We start from the raw sequence: 17757 nt of genomic DNA on the forward strand, positions 1-17757 counted from the left end.
CTGATGAGGGCTTGTACTCTCTTGAAAAAGTTTTCATTTTTTCAAATTAAATCTCATCGAAATTTATGTCCATTCTTTGGTTGCAAGAGTCTTTGATTCGATGGAACATATATATTCTCTCGGTTTGGGCTAGGAAATTGCCTACTAAATCCGTCTCTCTTTTTTTTTTTTTCGTCGTATGGTCAGGTTGGAAGGAACAACTTTTTGGTTTTGGCTGCAAAACTTTTGAACTGGCAGATTCTTTAGTGCAAAAGTAATCACTGAAGTCTCAATTCATCACTGTCAGAAACTTCCTCATCAGCTGAGCACTTACGTATATAGATGTGCGCGCGCTTGCCCTTGTTGCATGAGGCACACTCTCTTTGGGCATAAAGAGAAAAAAAACAGGTTCAATACAGATATCAAACTGAACAAACAAAGAAAGTAAAAGTTGAATACAGCTCAACACTACCAAAAGAACTCCGAAGAAGTTGCGCCAATTTTTTGAAAAGAGAGAATATTGTAAGAGATTACAGGGAAGGTAAGTGTAGTATATAGAACCAGAAAACTATAACATAAATTCACCATATTCCTTAGTATTGAAATCGGGACGTGGGATGGGAGGGGACTGCACTTGGGCAAATCTCTGTTTCATCGGTATTTAAGAATAGATCGACTGAGCTAGGCTCGTCTCAGAATGACTTGAGCACCATGTTGAGGTTGGACAGTGACGATTGTTGCAGGAGCATGAGCATAGGTAGGCGAAAGCTCGAATGAGAATCGCTGCAGGATCTTTGCTATAGCCATCTTTGCTTCAATCAGCGCGAAATTTTGGCCGATGCAGATCCTTGCTCCCCACCCGAACGGGAAGAATGAGACTTGGTTCTTGGTCGCCTTTGAGAGTCCTTCCGCGAACCTCTCTGGATTGAATTCCTTGGCATCTTCACCCCACAGTTCTCTGTCTTGGTGGATGAGTATGGTGGGCAATCCCACTTGCACCCCGGCAGGGATGGTTAGTTTTCCAAGTCTCGTTTCCTCGTGGACTATACGAGAGAGACTGATTATTGGTGGATATAGCCTCAGTACCTCGTACAAGATCATTGTGACCTGTGGATAGGCAAAAGATCCTCTTAACGTGTGAATTAAAAGTTCTTCCGGGAAACAACTTACTTGGGTAGTTGCTCTGTCTCTGCTTACAATCTTGAGGCGGCTCAGCCCATCAAACTCTGGTTTTTCCCTTCCAAAGACCTGCAGAACCTCCTCTCTTGCTCGGGTTTGCCACTCAGGGTGAATGCTAAGTAATACCATTGTCCAAACGAGCAAGGTTGAGGTTGTTTCTTGCCCTGCAAAATAAAACAGCTTACACTCCTCGATCACATCTTTTATGCTCATCCCTGTCCTGTTCTTACTCCCTCTGTGTTCTTGGATCTCCTTCATGTTTGACTCAAGCATCATTCCTAATAAATCATCAGCCCTAGCCTCCCCTGTCCGCATAGCTTTCTCACGTTTGCTGATCATCCCCAGGAGCAAAGAATTCACTTCGTTGGTTATGTGCTTCATTCTCCTATTCGTTTTTGTCGGAACAAACCTACAGGAATTTGGACAAGCATATGTGGCATGGTAATGTCTCATCTATCTAATAATAAATAAAGCTAATACATGCTTGCAATTTCAATCTGAAGGCAATGTTTCTTTTTACCTCCAACCCGGGATGTAGACTGTCAGGATAAGTTTCATGACGATCTCGGATTGTTCCTCTTGAAGTTCAAATATCCTTCTTCCTTCTTCATAGCTGCTCCCAAATGCTGTTCGCGCAATCACATCACGGGTCAAGTATCGCAGCTCAGGCCACACATTGAGCTCGGGTGATGCCCCAGCAGACACCAGCTTTTCCCACCTTCTCACCATTTCGGTGCAGCTTGCATAGAAAAGGGGAAGCATGAGCTGCCATGAAACAGATGGAGAGGAAATCAATATGCCTCTGGGAATGGGGCCCAACTCATCCAACAGAGGAAGATGTTTATCGCTTCATTAAAGTGGACCTTGAGTTTCTCTAGGTGGAATGCGGGGTTGATGATCTTCTTGTGCAATGCCCACTTCTCGCCGTTGAAGCTTACAAGTCCATAGGCCAGCATCTTCAGCACTGGGTTCGAGGCGGGTTTCTGAAAGTCGTCTATTTTGGCGAAAACATCCTTGATGTGTTCAGGGTTCATGATTATCACTCTGGGAGTTGGCCCAATCCACGTGAAGCAATCCTTGCCTGTACATAATTGTAAAGTGAATACTTTGCTTCTGCACTTTCTGGAAATTGAGAGTATTATGACCCCTGCACATATCATGAAGTGGTTATATATAGCTTCTCCATATTACGGACTGAAATGTATTATGTCCCCTCTCTCGCTTGTGGCATAGTTTGATCTTGTGTGGAGGTACCAATAAGTGAATGAAGTGATAGAAATAAGAAAGGGTAGATGAAACAAGAAACGTTATGCCCGTGTGGAGATTCAAGGGTACTTGGCTTGCGAAATGCAGCTCACCGTCTACGGCTTGACCAACCACCTCAATCAAGTCTAAGCACAAACCCATCAATATCATTGCGGACAGACTAGCCTCGACATGGCCTCCCAAGGCCGAGAGTCATTGATGCATTCTTTAATGTAACAAAACTACAGAACTTTTAGAGAATGAGGCGGAGAGAGGCCCTAGGGTTGGATTTGTATAAATTCAAAAGTGGAGTGCCTACAGCCATCCGAACCTTGCTCATTATTCTGCAAAGATGACTCTTAACAGGCCCCTCAGGAGACTAGAATTTTCATGACTGCTGTTATTTCTGATGAGTTCAATTCTCAAAATTGATGATGGGCAGAGAAAATTTGAAGATCTTCCGGTTTCTAGTGTCAGTTCCGTGCTGAGATATATAGCAAAAGTTCATTCGGGACAGTTTGATGTTAACACAGGAAGCATCCATCATTTGAAGTGTTCAAACTACATTCATTGAAGCATACCTCAAGGATCCACAAAAAGTTCAAATCTACTGGACTACTGCTCTATTCATCCGAACTGACAGATGATCAACATACCATGAGTGTTGACTGATTGGAGGACGAAAGGGAAAACACGAGGCAGGATGTCATCGGAGGGGCCGATAGGTCTTGACCTCGCATCTTTGAACATCCTCGAGGTCTCTTTCAGGTCCCCGAACAAAAACCTATAGGAATTCCCAGAGAGACCTTGTTGGCGCAGAAACCTCTCGAGCTTCTTCGGTCTAAGCCACACCCAGTTCAGGACCCTCCATGCCCATGTCAGTGTTAGAACGAGGAGCATGAGTCCTAGTCCGAAGGACGGAAGTGATGCTTCCATCTACCTCTTTTCTCCCCGTTTCCGTGTCTCAAAAGAGAATAGGTAAGAGAAATTCTGGTGGGGTTGGGGAAAATAATTATGTGGGGAAGAACGAGGGAGATAGATATATATATACTTATATTATAGTGAGGCTGCAGGCATCGGCATAGGAAGTGCCTTCAAGCAAGGCTGTGGCCTTAGGAAAGACACACCACCTCAGTTTTTTTTTTTTTTTTTTTTCTTTTGTAATAATCTGATGAAACGTCATTTGATTTGCAGGTGCCCATTTATCTGTTTCTGCATGCTTTTCTTTGCGGGCCCCCATTCATTTTGTTTCTATAGCTTTATCCATATTCAAGGGAGCGATCTGCTCAGATAATGGGATCAGTCTTATCTGCATTATCCTTCATTTGTCTACCGAAGTGTGACAAGGCACCGAATCTACTAAGGATGCCATCCGAATTTAGTAGTGAATGATAAAAAGTCAGTGAGAAGAAATGCACGAGTATTGCTGCATTTGCATTTACTTTCATTTCGTCCACTTGTATTTTCACGGTATCCGCTAGTTATGGTGCAATAAAATTGACACGTTCTCTCGGTTTTCTCTTTCCGCTCCTTTTCTTTTCCTTTCTTTGAACATGCACATCTGCAATCGAATGTCTCCATTTTATCGTATCACAGATCATTGGTGTTGAAGCAGTTGCAGACGTGCTAAAAAATTCTACTGGATGCATCGTCAGGCAAAACTGGGAGAGGAATTTACTAGCACAAGAAAGAACTGAAACCGAGACCATTTACTTGGACACAATAATTAACCATTACGAGGATTTTATTTTTACTGGCACTTCTCTTGCTCTACTAAACCAACTCCCATCATGCGATAAAACCATATATCCGTGTGTCACTATGCTGACAGCATCAGGTATTGACTGGCTCATCAATGTTATGGTTTTGGCTAGATTAAGCCCTACGCAAAATGACTTGAGCACCATGTTGGGGATGCAGAGTAATGACCGTTGCTGGGGCGTGGGCGTAAGAAGGAGAAAGCTCGAATGAGAACCGTTGCAGTATCATCGCCATCGCCATCTTCGCTTCGATCAATGCAAAGTTCATCCCGATGCAGATTCGGGGCCCCCAACCAAATGGGAAATACGAGACTTGATTCTTGGTTGCCTTTGAGATTCCTTCCGAGAACCTCTCAGGCTTGAATTCCTTTGCATCTTCTCCCCAAAGCTCTTTATCGTAGTGGACAAGTAATGTGGGCATAGCCAATTCTACCCCGGCCGGTATAGTCAGCTTCCCAAGTTTCACTTCCTTGCGAGTGAAACGACCGAGCACTATCACTGGTGGGTATAGCCTCATAACCTCGTACAAGATCATCGTAACCTGTGAAAAAGATGTATAAGAGATCAGCTTTTAAGGCCGGATATCCTTCCGATTTATCTTCCCTTATCAAGAGAAGTTTCAACTTACGATCTTAAGGCGATTCAGCCCATCTAAGTCCGGTTTTCCATCTCTTCCAAATACTTGCAGTACCTCCTCTCTTGCTTGGGTTTGCCACTGAGGATGAAGACTCAGTAATATCACTGTCCAAACGAGGAGGACCGAGGTTGTTTCTTGCCCGGCAAAATAGAAAAGCTTACATTCCTCGATCACATCTTGAATACTCATCCCTGTGTAATTGTTTCCTCTGTTTTCACGTAATTCCTTCATATTCGACTCCAGCAACAGTCCCAACAGATCACCTGTAGCAGCCTCCTCTGCCCTCATCGCTTTTTCTCTTCTGCTGATGATCCCCCGAAGCAAAGAGTGCACTTCTTCAGTCACGTACTTCATCCTCTTGTTCATTTTTGTCGGGACAAACCTGCAAGCACAAGGAACGAGAAGAACATAAACAGATACTTGAGCAGCATCTTTCCTAGATAAACAGAAGGAAACATTCAAGTGACTTTGATGAATATCATGGTAAGGTCCTCAGTTACCTCCATCCTGGGATATAGACTGTCTGAAGGAATTTGATGGCAAGCTCAGCTTGTTCCTCTTGAAGCTCGAAGATACGCTTCCCTTCTTCATAGCTACTCCCAAATGCTGTTCGAGAAATCACGTCACGTGTCAGATTCTGCAGTTCGGGCCATGCGTCGAGCTCAACCGATTCCTCTGTCGAAATCAACTTCTCCCATCTTGTCACCATCTCGTTGCAGCTTGAATAACAAGCAGGCAACATGAGCTTCCATGGGAAGACACGAAAGAAATTAGTCCGTATCCGTTTCAATCAGAAGGAAAGTTATATTTGGGGTTCGCGGAGACTACTTTGAGTTTCTCTAGGTGGAATGCAGGGTTGATGATTTTCCTGTGAGTTGCCCATTTCTCGCCCTCGTAGTTTGCAAGTCCAGTGGCTAGCAACCGAACTAGGGGATTCGAGGACGGTTTCTGAAAGTCGTACATCTTGGATAAAATTTCCTTGATATGGTCTGGATTCATGATGTTCAGTCTCGGAGTTGGTCCCAGCCATGTGAAAGAATCTTTACCTGCAAATTTTTACATCAAGCTAGGAATTAAACATTCCATATAATGCTTTTTCATGTGAACATGCATTTTACACTAGTTGATGCAACTTGTTGTCTATCTGTAACACCGGTTCTTATGTTCGGTTAGGAGGCAGCGGTTTTTGAAATGAAAGGGACAAGGAAGGATGAACAAGCGGACAAAGATTAGGCCCGGAAAAGATTTCAGAATTTGACTTGGGTCAGGTGTGCCGAACTTAATTCATAGTAAAACTGAGCCAAACAAGGGTTAGATATGGTAATGACAACAAAAATAATGTCTCCGACAGGCCGTCTGAGCACTCTAGGAATATGTCTGACTTACCATAGGTGTTGACAGATTGAAAGACGAAAGGGAAGATACGAGGCACGGGGTCATCTGAGAGTCCGACGGGTCTAGACCTCGACTCTTTGAGCATCTTTGTGCTCTCTTTCAGGTCTCCGAAGAGGAATCTGTACGGATTCCCGTTGAAACCTTGTTCTCGGAGAAGCCTCTCTAGCTTCTTTGGCCTCAGCCACACCCAGTCGAGGACCCTCCATGCCCATGCCAATGTTAGAGCGAAGATGGCTAGACCTATTCCAATGGCCGTGGCTGACATGACTACCACCTTTTTCCCTTTTCTTTTCCTCTGTGTTTGTGTTTGTGTTTGTTGGAGTCAGAATTAATGTGGAAGACATATATGGGGACAGGAAGGATTGATGTGGGGCTGAGGATTGGCATAGGCAGCTCCTTCAGAAATGTCCAAACGTTTTGATCGAGGTCTATCATCTTGTGGTGCAAGAAATAATTGACACCTATCCTCTCTGTGTCTCTTCTTCTCGTCTACTTTCTCTTTTTGCTCCTTTTCTCAGTAATTCTCACAATTAAATATATATATATATATATATGTGTGTGTGTGTGTGTGTGTGTGTATGTATGAGCTTCTCATGACACCTGAAATATCTTCACGGTGACTAGAATTTATGTCCTATAAAAACAGGTTGCGTATCATCCGCATCAAGAATTTTTGTGGAGTCCATCGCACTCCGCTAACAGCACATGGTGAACGACATTTTTCTACTAAGTACAATTGTGTGCTAATTGCAGTTCATGCAATTTTCTTTTCCTTTCTGCGACTTTTGCGAATTCTGCAGGGTTGCAACCAGGAGTCGGGATGTTCATAGAAGTGGTTTCCGTCTCGACGCGACTGTTGAATTAATGAGCGAGACTTCAATGAAAAGTTTAACCTCTGATTAGAGGCGGCTATTGAAAAATCGGACAAGGAAAGGCAAAAGTTGTGCGGCACAGCTTTAAACCTTGGATTATGTGAGAAAATATCTAAACACTAAGCTCCAAACAAATGAGATCAGCAATGACGCTTTTCACCCGGTGCTGTTGTCGTTTTCAGAAGAGCACAAGAGGAAGAAGAAGAAGAAGAAAAAAGAAAGAAGTAAACGAATAAGCGTTTGGTCGGACAAAGGAATGGATGATTGGAACAACAGTCCATTGTTTGGACCGCATGCCATCTATATTTCTAGAAGCCACCACCATCCGTTTCTTTTTCTTTTTTTTCCCCGGTAGAAAGATCCGTTTCTTTCTTCTTCCTTGAGACTAGAACTGCAGCGTGAAGACTCTGTGGATCAAATTTAAGTGTATCAGGCTTACAATTGCTGTCTACAGAGTTCCCCGCCATGTGGGAGGAATTTCACTCTCCTTCCTAGCGGCCGAATAAAAGTTCATGCCCTTTGAGGTTTCTTGTGCAATAAGTCTTCGATGAACTTCATCAGGAAGTTTAAAGGTGGTCAAAGCCGGTATGGCTCCTGAATGCTGAATATTCAAGAGGCTGCTGAACCTTAGGTAGAATGTCTCAGGTGTTAAATTAGTTGCAATTCAGAACTGCGTTTTTTTGTTTGACGGGGATGGGGTCGCTTTTTTTCGCATAACATCAACTCCTAACGGCAGCTGAACCTTTTTCTGTTTGGCGACTCCAAGATTTCAATCCAACAGACTAAACTTCTAGTGAGCTCACTGCAACAATGCCAGTGCCACAGTCACTGACATGGAAATTCTCTCGGATGAAATGTTTCATCGTAGATGTGAAACATTATGTTCAAGTTAAATTTTTCCTCAGCGTTCGACCCCGAATTGCTGAGTATCAGGTCAATCAGATATCGTGCTGTTTTGATTGGTTTCCCAGTTCCCATCTTTATTTTGCTTCCTGGGAAATTAGGGACATGAAGTCCACGAAATTGAACTTACGAAGATCTGCAGGCAAAAAAAGTCTACTATCATAATAATTGTTTCTCCTACTGATGCTAAAGCCACCAATTATTCTGTATGCAACCGTCACTTATTGGTTCTAATTCTGGTTTGGTACGTTTTACATTCAATATCTGCGTAAAGTGACTTGAACGCCGTGTTGGGGTTGAAGAGAGATGGTCGAAATGGGAGAGTGGGCATAAGATGGAGAGAGCTCGAAAATGAACCGTTGCAGTATCATCGCCATCGCCATCTTCACTTCTATCAGCGCAAAGTTCTGTCCAAGACAGATCCTTGGTCCCCAACCAAATGGGAAGAATGAGACTTGATTCCTGGTTGCTTTTGAGATGCCTTCAGAGAACCTCTCAGGCTTAAATTCCTTGGCGTCTTCGCCCCACAGTTCTTTGTCGTGGTGGATGAATAAGATGGGCAGTGCCACTTCTGTCCCTGCTGGTATGGTTAACGTCCCGAGTTTCATTGCCTTGTGAACCATACGACCAATCATTGGAACTGGCGGATATAGCCTCAGAACCTCGTAAAGAATCATCGTGACCTGGATTCAGGAATAAAATAAATATCAAATTCGCTACAGAGAGAAGTTTTCCAGCTTTCTAAAACCAGACTCTTTTCTCATCCTATTTTTCTGTATCCAATTTCCAATCAGAGATAATTTGCTCTTCTAGACAAGTTATTTTAATTACTTATTCCCAAACAGAGAGGAGATTTCATCACTTACAATCTTGAGGTGGTTCAACCCATTGAAGTCGGGCAACTGTTCCCTTCCAAAGACTTGCAGAACCTCCTCCCTGGCTCGGTCTTGCCACTGAGGATGGATGCTCAATAGCACCATTACCCAAGCAAGCAGAGACGAGGTTGTCTCTTGGCCCGCTAGATAAAACAGCCTGCATTCCTCAATTATGTCTTGAATGCTCATTCCCGCCTTCCTGTTGTTGTTCCCTTGGTTTTCTTGGATTTCTCTCATGTTAGACTCCAGCATGAGTCCCAGTAGATCATCTCTAGCTGCCTTTCCGGTCTTCATTGCTTTTTCCCTCTCATCAATCATCCCTCGAATCAATGATTGAACTTCGTTGTAGATGGTCTTCATTCTCCTATTCGTTTTTGTTGGAAGAAACCTACATGGGAAAGGCATAACATGCTTATGTGACCACGGCACGTAGAAACAGAAAGAGCACAGAAGTTATATACATTGCTGACACGTTAGCACCAGAATTTGTGCACTCGAATGGACAATTGATTATTTGGTTTGGTCATTGTGTTTATGCACTTTTACCTCCAACCAGGAATATAGACCTTCTGGATACTTTTTATTACGAGGTCGGTCTGCTCGATTTGAAGATCGAATATCCTTCTCCCGTCTTTGTAGCTGCTTCCAAATGCAGTTCGAGAAATCACGTCTCTGGTCAAACTCTGCAGGTCAGTCCACACATCGAGCTCGAGACATTCCTGTGTGCCCATTAACTTCTCCCACCATGTCACCATCTCTTTGCAAGTTGACTGAAATGCTGGCAACATAAGCTTCAATAGAAGAAGGAGACAGTGAGAAATTGATTACTGGATTAGGGCTACCTGCCGCTGATTGATTTGTATTCTGAAAACAAAAGGAGAAGGTGGTCTTTATGGTTCACACTCATATAGCAGAACCTTGAGTTTCTCCACGTGGAAAGCTGGGTTCATGATCTTCCTGTGTGTTGCCCACTTATCCCCATCATAGTTTACAACTCCAGTGACCAGCAACTTCACCAGCGGGGACGAGGACAGCTTCTGGAAGTCGTCAATTTTGGAGAAAACCTCCTTGAGCTGCTCGGGATGCATGAGAAACACTCTAGGACTTGTCCCTGGCCACAAAAAAGAATCCTTGCCTGCAAGAATATGGGGTTTATGTTGACTTCAACTTCGGCGGCCAGTAGATGGGCGTTTGATGCATATCTTCAATAGAGAAGTGACAGACAATACCGTTAGTGTTGACAAGCTGGTGTTCGAAAGGAAAGACTCGAGGCAAAATATCGTTGTGAAGGCCGATGGGTCTCGATACCATGTCCATCATCATTTTCGTACTCTCTTTCAGGTCTCCGGACAGAGACTTGTATGAGCTTCCAGAAAGACCTTGCTGCCGTAAAAGTCTCTCGAGCCTCTTTGGCCTCAGCCACGCCCAGTTCAGGACTCTCCATGATGTACAGACTAATGCTAGAACTAGGAGGATTAGTAATATCCCCATTTCTCTTTCTTTATTCCTTCTCTGTTCCTCTCTTTTTTGGGTTGTACGAATGAGAGGGTCGGGAGGGAGACCTTATATGGTTTAGAAGTCAAGGAGTTGGCGGTGGAATGCTTATGAAATGGGTCCGTTAGTTGGAAAAGTCTTCATTTGCTATGATAAAAGTAAAGACGCCTCCTCTAGGAATCAAAATGCTGTCATTCTCCAAGGACACATCAGTTTCCAATAATGATTCTACACGCAACCTCGCGATGATAATTATAATAATAAATGCATATCGAAGCAGCCTGTGGCCTACAAAAAAGTCGAGCGACCCGGTTTGCAGCACGTCTGCTTCGTGCTATGATCGTCGAATTATCCTGCATCCCGAAAGAAAGGGTCCATCTAAATTTTATCTTGCTACTCCCGGTGGTGCTCTGGACTGGACCTGATCATTTCAAAATTTCATGTACAGTCTAATTAGATAGGATGCATAACTGCTGTGGGTCGTTTCTAATAGTCAATGGCTTTATCTGCTCGAGAAAAGTGTCACCTTCACTTTCAAAATTCAAATGAAAGGTGTTATAATAAACTAAAGAAAACGAGAGAGAAGGTGGCCTGCTGAGGCAAGGAAGCTGAGTGGAAAATTCTGCAAAGCGCGAAAGAAACGGCGAGATGAAATCAGCTCTTGATGGAATTCATGCAGGTGTCTTGTATCTTTTTTCGATCCTTAATTGGAACATTATTGTGCAGGCGAGGACTATGGTTCCATCTGATACAAGAATTAACAGGTTGATGTGGATTTTCAGTCTGCAAGTATATTTCTCTTATCGAGCTTAGTTCCTCCACGAACTCTGTTTTAGTTTGATGAGTTCTAATATCATTTATTTTTGGCCAAACCAAAATGGCATATTCCATTAAGCTCCACAAAATAGCAAAGATTTGTATATGACAGATGAATTCCAGGAACTATCAGAAGTGAGCACTTCTCAGTTGGTCCAGAAATTCCATATTTTTGCGATGCTTCATCACACTGTTGTACTTGATGGATTCATTCAACATCATGCTATCTCCTATTCAAGCTATGTACGTTTAATTAGCTAGATTATGCAATTAAAACATAAATCTTCCCGACTTCGGCACGCCGAATATTTATTTTTGGCCCTTTTACACTGAAGATCTCCTTAAAATAACTTGAACACCGTGTTGTGGCTGAAGAGTAAAGGCTGACATCGGAGCATGAGCATAAGACGGAGAGAGCTCGAAGGAGAAGCGCTGCAGGATCATAGCCATTGCGATCTTCACTTCGATCAGGGAAAGATTTTGCCCAAGGCAGATTCGAGGGCCCCAACCAAACGGGAAGTACAAGAGCTGATTTTTGGTTGCCTTTGAGATTCCATCACAGAACCTTTCGGGCTTGAATTCCTTGGCATCTTCGCCCCACAGCTCTCTATCATGGTGGATGAGTAAGGCGGGCATTAACAGTTTAACTCCTGCTGGTATGGTCAGTTCACCGAGCTTCGTTTCGTTGGGAACATCACGAGCAAACAGAGGAACTGGTGGATATAGCCTTAGAACCTCATACAAAATCATCGTAACCTGGGACATGAAAGTAAACATAAGTATCAGCTTTGCCCCCGGTTACCATATCCTAGTTTTCAGATTATCATTATTATTATTGAAGTTCTCACTTACAATCTTGAGGTGGTTCAGCTCATCAAAGCTGGGTAACCGATCCCTTCCGAGGACTTGCAGAACCTCCAGTCTCGCGCAGTCTTGCCATTGAGGATGAATGCTTAATAACACCATGGCCCAGGCAAGCAGAGACGAGGTTGTCTCCTGTCCCACCAAATAAAACAGCTTGCACTCCTCGATCACATCCCCCATACTCATTCCAACTTTTCTATCCCCTCTCCTTCTGTTTTCTCGGATTTCCTTTGCATTTGATTCTAGTAACAGTCCCAACAGATCATCAGTAGCTGCCTTCCCTGCCTCCATTGCTTTCTCTCTTTTGTCGATCATTGTCCGAAGTAACGACTGCACTTGTTCATAGATGCTCTTCATCCTCCTGTTCATTTTAGTAGGAAGAAACCTACAAAAGAGCGAGAAGGTGAATATGTCATAATCTTCACTTGTCATCTCACTTCTCTTAGAATAACAGTCCAGAATTTTCGAATTCGATGATTGCAATTTCTTTTTGAACCTCCATCCTGGAATATAGACCATGTGCATACTTTTTACGGCAAGCTCGCCCTGTTCAGTCTGAAGCTGGAATATCACCTTTCCTTCCTCGTAGCTGCTGCCAAATGCTGTTTGAGCAATCACTTGCCGCGTTAAATTTTGGATGTCGGTCCACGCATCGAGCTCGCACGATTCCTCTGCCCCCATGAGCTTCTCCCATCTCATCACCATCTCATTGCAAGACGAATAAAATGCTGGTAACATCAGCTTCCATTTAAGAACATAAACGGGCAGAATAGAGTTAGATCCATTGGCATGTAATTCAGCAGACGATGTTCCGAATTCATGATAGGGAGAACCTTGAGTTTTCCGAGTTGGAAGGCAGGGTTGATAATCCTCCGGTGCATTTCCCATTTATCCCCATCGTAGTGTGCTAGTCCAGTAGTGAGCATCTTCGCTAGTGGATTCAAACGTATCTTTTGGAAGTCGTCAATTCTCAAGAAAACATCTTTGAGTTGCTCGGGGTGCATGATATTGAGTGCGGGAGTTGTTCCAATCCACATGAAAAAATTCTTTCCTGGAGGCAAGTGTGTAGAGTGTAAACTGACTGATATTTGTTTCTGCTTAAACAGGTAGCTAGATAGAAGTTCGGGGCTGTACTTATACCATGAGTACCGAGAGACTGGTGGAGGAAAGGGAGGAGGCGTGGTGCGATATCGTCGGAGAGGCCTATGGGCCTCGAGTTCGCATTTCTTAACATCAGCGAGCTAACTTTCAGGTCTCCAAACAGGAATCTGTACCGGTTCCCAGAAATTCCCTGCTGCCGGAGAAGCCTCTCGAACTTCATCGGCTTCAGCCACACCCAGTTCATGACCTTCCATGCCCATGTTACAATGGCCAGAGCAGGTGGGATCAGTCCGAGCAATATTCCGGCAATTGAGGGAACTGATGATGATGACAGCATCCCCACTTGCTCTTGTGTGGTATTCCGGGATACTATTGAGAGAGAGGGATGATCACTGAGAGAGAAGATCGTTATATATAGTTTACAGATAGCGGTATTTGATTGAGGATATGGATAAGGATTAGTTTTTTTTGTTTCTTACTGGTGCACGAGAAAAAGAGAGGCTTTGAGTAAAAGTGTGCCATTTACCCGATTAAATATCCAATTAGTATTACTTATTCATTTTAAATGAGTAAGAATCAATCAAAAACTCATAAGTGAGAATTTGTGGATCCATTGTGAGGTCAACTTTTCACTTTCAGACATTTTAATTGGGTGCTACATATTCAATTAAATGAGTAATACTCACTCAATATTTACTCCATCCATCCAAAGCTTTCTCTTGTACGGCAATGGCAGGCCCAATCATCTCTACAGGAAGGTCTCTACTGTGGTATTAGTCCCGACCAATGTTGGGGCCTCCTCGTCCTCTGAGACAATCTCTTTATATTCACAAGGCCATGGAATATGCCTCCCAATAACCACCAGACCTATTAAACTCGTGATCCTAAAACCGAACTTCTTGTCTCAACTAAGTTTGGTCCCTTGAAAAATCAATGCACAATCCAAGGCAAAATGGCCTATCAAAGTTCCATTTGGCCTGAAACTGATTGAACCCATATCCAACCTAACAGTTTAAGTTGAACTACTTTTTCTACGTGAGATCCAGGATCTTTAACACGGCCTGCTCATCTTTTTTTGCATACATAGAAGATATTGAAATGGCTATCATAAAAGACCAAGCAGTTCGCACGATACAGAACACACCGAATAGTACATCCCCTTTGCAATGGTATCTAGTTAATTAATACTCAGTTGCTACAGCAGTTTGTCACCTTACGGAAAACAACATGCGCGCCATGCTCTGGTTGAAGAGATATAACAGTGACCGGAGCATGGATATACAACGGAGACAGCTCAAACTCGAAATGCTGCAGAATCAGAACAAGAGCCATTTTCGCTTCCAGCAGCGCAAATTTTTCCCCTACGCAGAGGCGAGGGCCCCACCCGAATGGGAAATACGACACTCGTCCCTTTGTAGCCTTGGAGATTCCTTCAGAAAATCTCTCCGGTTTGAATTCCTCGGCATCATCGCCCCACAATTCTTGGTCTCGGTGGATAAGGATTGTGGGTAGGTAGAGCAGCACCCCCGGAGGCAGTGATAACCCTCCAATCTCGGTCTTCTTTTGAACTGTTCGGACCAAAGTAACTTGCGGAGGGTACAATCGAAGAACCTCGTACAAGATCATCGAAAGCTTTGACAAATCAAAATGGTACATGTCAGCGTGAAGTTCAAACAACCAGGAACAGTTTCGTGTTTATAGTATTTTCACAACAATAACTCACAATTTTAAGGAGAGATATTCCTTCAAAGTCGGGTTTCTTGTTCCCGAAGATTTCTTGCACTTCTCCTCTTGCTCTGGCTTGCCATTGTTGGTGTGTGCTCAGAAAAATCAGTGCCCACACAACAAGAGATGTCGTTGTCTCCTTCCCGGCTAAGTAGAACAGTTTGCACTCCTCAATTACATCAGTAGTGCTCATCCCAACGTTGTTGTGGCCCCAGTTTTCTGTAAGTTCTTTCATATTGGAGCCTACAAGTAAGCTTAACAAGTCCTTGTTCATACTCTCTCCGGTTTTCATTGCCTCTTCTCTTTTGCTAATCATCCCTTTGATTAGGGACCGCATTTCCATGTCGATTTTCTTCATCCTCCTGTTCAGTTTAGTCGGTAGCAACCTGAAAATCAACAGCTAATTGAACTTTTATCGGATCCGATCATATATCAGTGAGTTCCCGGATATTGATGGATGGAAATTGGGATATGGAAAAATACCTCCATCCTGGTATGTAAAATGATCGCATAGCTTCTGTGGCGAGGCTGCATTGTTCTTTCTGGAGCTGGAATATTTTTCTCCCTTCCTTGTAGCTGCTACCAAATGCTGTTCTTGAAATCACATCACCCGTCAAATTCTCAAGATAAGACCATACATCAAATTCAGGGGATCCTTCTCCAGAGACCATATTTTCCCACTCGTTTATCATCTCACTGCAGCTCGCGTAAAATAGAGGCACCATGTTCTGAGACACTCCCCGTAAGAATAAGAAGAAACAGTCCTAGGTAAGTGTGATGCAAAAGGAAGTCGAATCATCTGGTAGTACCTGCATCTTTTATTTTATGACTTTGTTGCCGTCATATTTCAAAAATGCCCAGGTGTTGTATAGATCAAAAGCTTCTACAAGAATGAAAATTGAATTGCAGGGAAGATGACTGACGACCTTCAAGCACTCAAGGTGAAATGCTGGGTTGACTAGTTTTCGATGTTTGGCCCATTTCTGCCCGTTGTGGCTCGCTAAACCATTCGCCAACAGCTTCACAAGTGGAACAAGATCTTCCTTCTGGAAATCTTCCAGATTGTTGAAGATGACCCTTAACTGCTCCGGCTTCATGATGGTCACTCTAGGCCTGGGACCAATCCAAACAAAAGAATCTTTACCTGCAGAATAGAAATAACATCAATGGGAATCAGAATTAAGGACTAAAAAACAAGCTGCGCTAATGGAGATTCACAGACCAGGTCGTACCATGTTTCTTGACAGAATGATAGGCGGTGATGGATGTTGGGCAAATGTCATCGGAGAGAGTGATGGGAGCAGAGAGAGCTTGTTTCATCGATCGAGAGATCTCCTTCGTATCACCGAATAAGAACCTGTATGAGTTGCCCGTTAGGCCTTGCTGTCTCAGGCATTTCTCGAGCTTCTTTGGCCTAAGCCACAACCAATTCAACACCATCCACGTCAATGTGACTGTTAGGACACAGATCACAGCCACTGCAAATGATTGAACTGATAGTTCCATGAGATAAGAAGCAACTGGGGCTTGAATCTGCAGCCGTGAAGCTCCTGAAATCATGTTTCTCATACTGTGAGTTCCACTTCTGTCATAATAATAATGTAATTATAAGGGAGTTTTCTGCTAGCGCCACTCTCGGCAAATTAGTTGACTTTTTGAGGTGACAGATTCCTGCCTGCAAGCAACCCCCGTTAGCAGATTAGATTAAAGGCATCCTTTTACTTTTCTTCCTTTATTGTTCAGTACATGATGAAACTTAGGGCCCGTTTGGTTTCATAATGTGATTTTAAAATCATGATTTTGATTTTAACTCTACTCACTATACAACAAAAACACACGTTTTACAAATCAAATTTATAATACCATCTCATTTATCTTTTTCCACAATCAAAATCAAACTTAGTTTAACTCTGAAAATCAAACGCCCCTAGATATTTTCATGGAGGATGGAGCCTTCTCTCAATACATTTATACTGACCAAATCACAACGTTTCTTACTTTAAAAAAAAAAAATTACTTCAAGGTTCTACCCCAAAAAGAAAAAAGAAAAGGGCTGACCACTTCATGAATGAGCTGAATAGAAAATAGACAATGTGAAATCATACTGCAGGCGTACTTAATGAGGAAAATTAGCCATTGATTGACTAGGCGCAGTTTCCTAGAAATATTTTACAACGTAGCATCAGACTGCAATAATGATTGATACTGGAGAAGAAACAAAAGGGTCTCACAGTTTTCGGATGTACCTCTTCCTTTGTTTCCATGTACGAATTCTTTCAAGAAACTGAGTCCGCTTCCTAACATCACCATATATAATATAGTTTTTGACTGAATGATAGACAGGAAAAGCTAGCTTGAGAAATAATATCATCAGAAAGAGTGATGGAAGCTGAGAGAGCTTGCTTCGTCTTTTGGGACATTTCCCCAAACAAGAGTGTCTATGAATTGCCTATCAGACCTTGCTCCACGAGGCATTTCTCAAGCTTTCTTCGGCCTCAGCCGCAGCCAATCCAATCACTTGTCAGGTTTGACGAGGAATAGCATTATAGAAACGTGCACTTATGGCTATCAGCTCTTGTCAAGTTAGGAGATGATTTTTACGTCCATACCAGTGAGGTCCATCAATTAAATCACTAGAAAATCACTAACGAGAGAAACAGCAGGTAATCATTATTTTCTGGGACTTATTTGAGCTCTCGCATAGTTTTCTGGGTCTGGATAGCAGTAAAGTTGGAGCAGGGAACATCTCATCACAATAAAAAATCTACGGAGAAATCAAATACATGTACATCTTCTTTTTTTCTTTCCCGATCCGTAAGCTTTGCTCTTTATTGACCGAAATACTTCAACAACTGCTGGATTGGGCCAATAACAACTGCATGTACATCTTGACTTCAGTCATCAAGCTATAA

The 17757-nt window shown here is 43.0% G+C and overlaps 5 protein-coding genes across 7 annotated transcripts; all 5 read right to left on the reverse strand.

The window, feature by feature from the left end:
- Positions 1-361: 361 nt before the first annotated feature.
- On the reverse strand, positions 362-3542 carry LOC116215211 (cytochrome P450 CYP72A219-like). Of its 2 annotated transcripts, none has more exons than XM_031550836.1 (5): positions 3060-3542; positions 2022-2305; positions 1679-1923; positions 1177-1567; positions 362-1086 (listed from the first exon to the last, which is right to left on the reverse strand). In XM_031550836.1, the coding sequence occupies exons 1-5, from the start codon at positions 3337-3339 to the stop codon at positions 661-663; spliced, it is 1626 nt and encodes a 541-aa protein (XP_031406696.1). In that variant the 5' UTR covers positions 3340-3542; the 3' UTR covers positions 362-660. The 2 variants fall into 2 exon arrangements, with proteins under 2 accessions (XP_031406696.1, XP_031406697.1); XM_031550837.1 differs by having other exon boundaries at positions 2022-2239; positions 3060-3538.
- Positions 3543-4054: 512 nt separating this feature from the next.
- On the reverse strand, positions 4055-6629 carry LOC116215212 (cytochrome P450 CYP72A219-like). The gene is made up of 5 exons (XM_031550838.1): positions 6187-6629; positions 5629-5846; positions 5301-5545; positions 4792-5182; positions 4055-4704 (listed from the first exon to the last, which is right to left on the reverse strand). The coding sequence occupies exons 1-5, from the start codon at positions 6458-6460 to the stop codon at positions 4279-4281; spliced, it is 1554 nt and encodes a 517-aa protein (XP_031406698.1). The 5' UTR covers positions 6461-6629; the 3' UTR covers positions 4055-4278.
- Positions 6630-8107: 1478 nt separating this feature from the next.
- LOC116215213 (cytochrome P450 72A14-like) lies at positions 8108-10412 on the reverse strand. 2 transcript variants are annotated; one of them, XM_031550839.1, is made up of 5 exons: positions 10075-10412; positions 9763-9980; positions 9392-9636; positions 8837-9233; positions 8108-8653 (listed from the first exon to the last, which is right to left on the reverse strand). In XM_031550839.1, exons 1-5 carry the CDS (start codon positions 10334-10336, stop codon positions 8228-8230), a joined length of 1548 nt encoding a protein of 515 aa, XP_031406699.1. In that variant the 5' UTR covers positions 10337-10412; the 3' UTR covers positions 8108-8227. The 2 variants fall into 2 exon arrangements, with proteins under 2 accessions (XP_031406699.1, XP_031406700.1); XM_031550840.1 differs by having other exon boundaries at positions 9763-10047; positions 10154-10293.
- An 849-nt stretch (positions 10413-11261) lies between these two features.
- On the reverse strand, positions 11262-13550 carry LOC116215223 (cytochrome P450 CYP72A219-like). The gene is made up of 5 exons (XM_031550857.1): positions 13160-13550; positions 12853-13070; positions 12516-12760; positions 12008-12404; positions 11262-11911 (listed from the first exon to the last, which is right to left on the reverse strand). Exons 1-5 carry the CDS (start codon positions 13455-13457, stop codon positions 11480-11482), a joined length of 1590 nt encoding a protein of 529 aa, XP_031406717.1. The 5' UTR covers positions 13458-13550; the 3' UTR covers positions 11262-11479.
- Positions 13551-14213: 663 nt separating this feature from the next.
- On the reverse strand, positions 14214-16497 carry LOC116215210 (cytochrome P450 CYP72A219-like). Its single transcript, XM_031550834.1, has 5 exons — positions 16078-16497; positions 15772-15989; positions 15329-15573; positions 14844-15231; positions 14214-14752 (listed from the first exon to the last, which is right to left on the reverse strand). The coding sequence occupies exons 1-5, from the start codon at positions 16412-16414 to the stop codon at positions 14309-14311; spliced, it is 1632 nt and encodes a 543-aa protein (XP_031406694.1). The 5' UTR covers positions 16415-16497; the 3' UTR covers positions 14214-14308.
- Between the last annotated feature and the right edge of the window lie 1260 nt (positions 16498-17757).

This window comes from Punica granatum, chromosome 7 (assembly GCF_007655135.1).
Source record: "Punica granatum isolate Tunisia-2019 chromosome 7, ASM765513v2, whole genome shotgun sequence".
In the NCBI taxonomy this organism is placed as follows: domain Eukaryota; kingdom Viridiplantae; phylum Streptophyta; class Magnoliopsida; order Myrtales; family Lythraceae; genus Punica; species Punica granatum.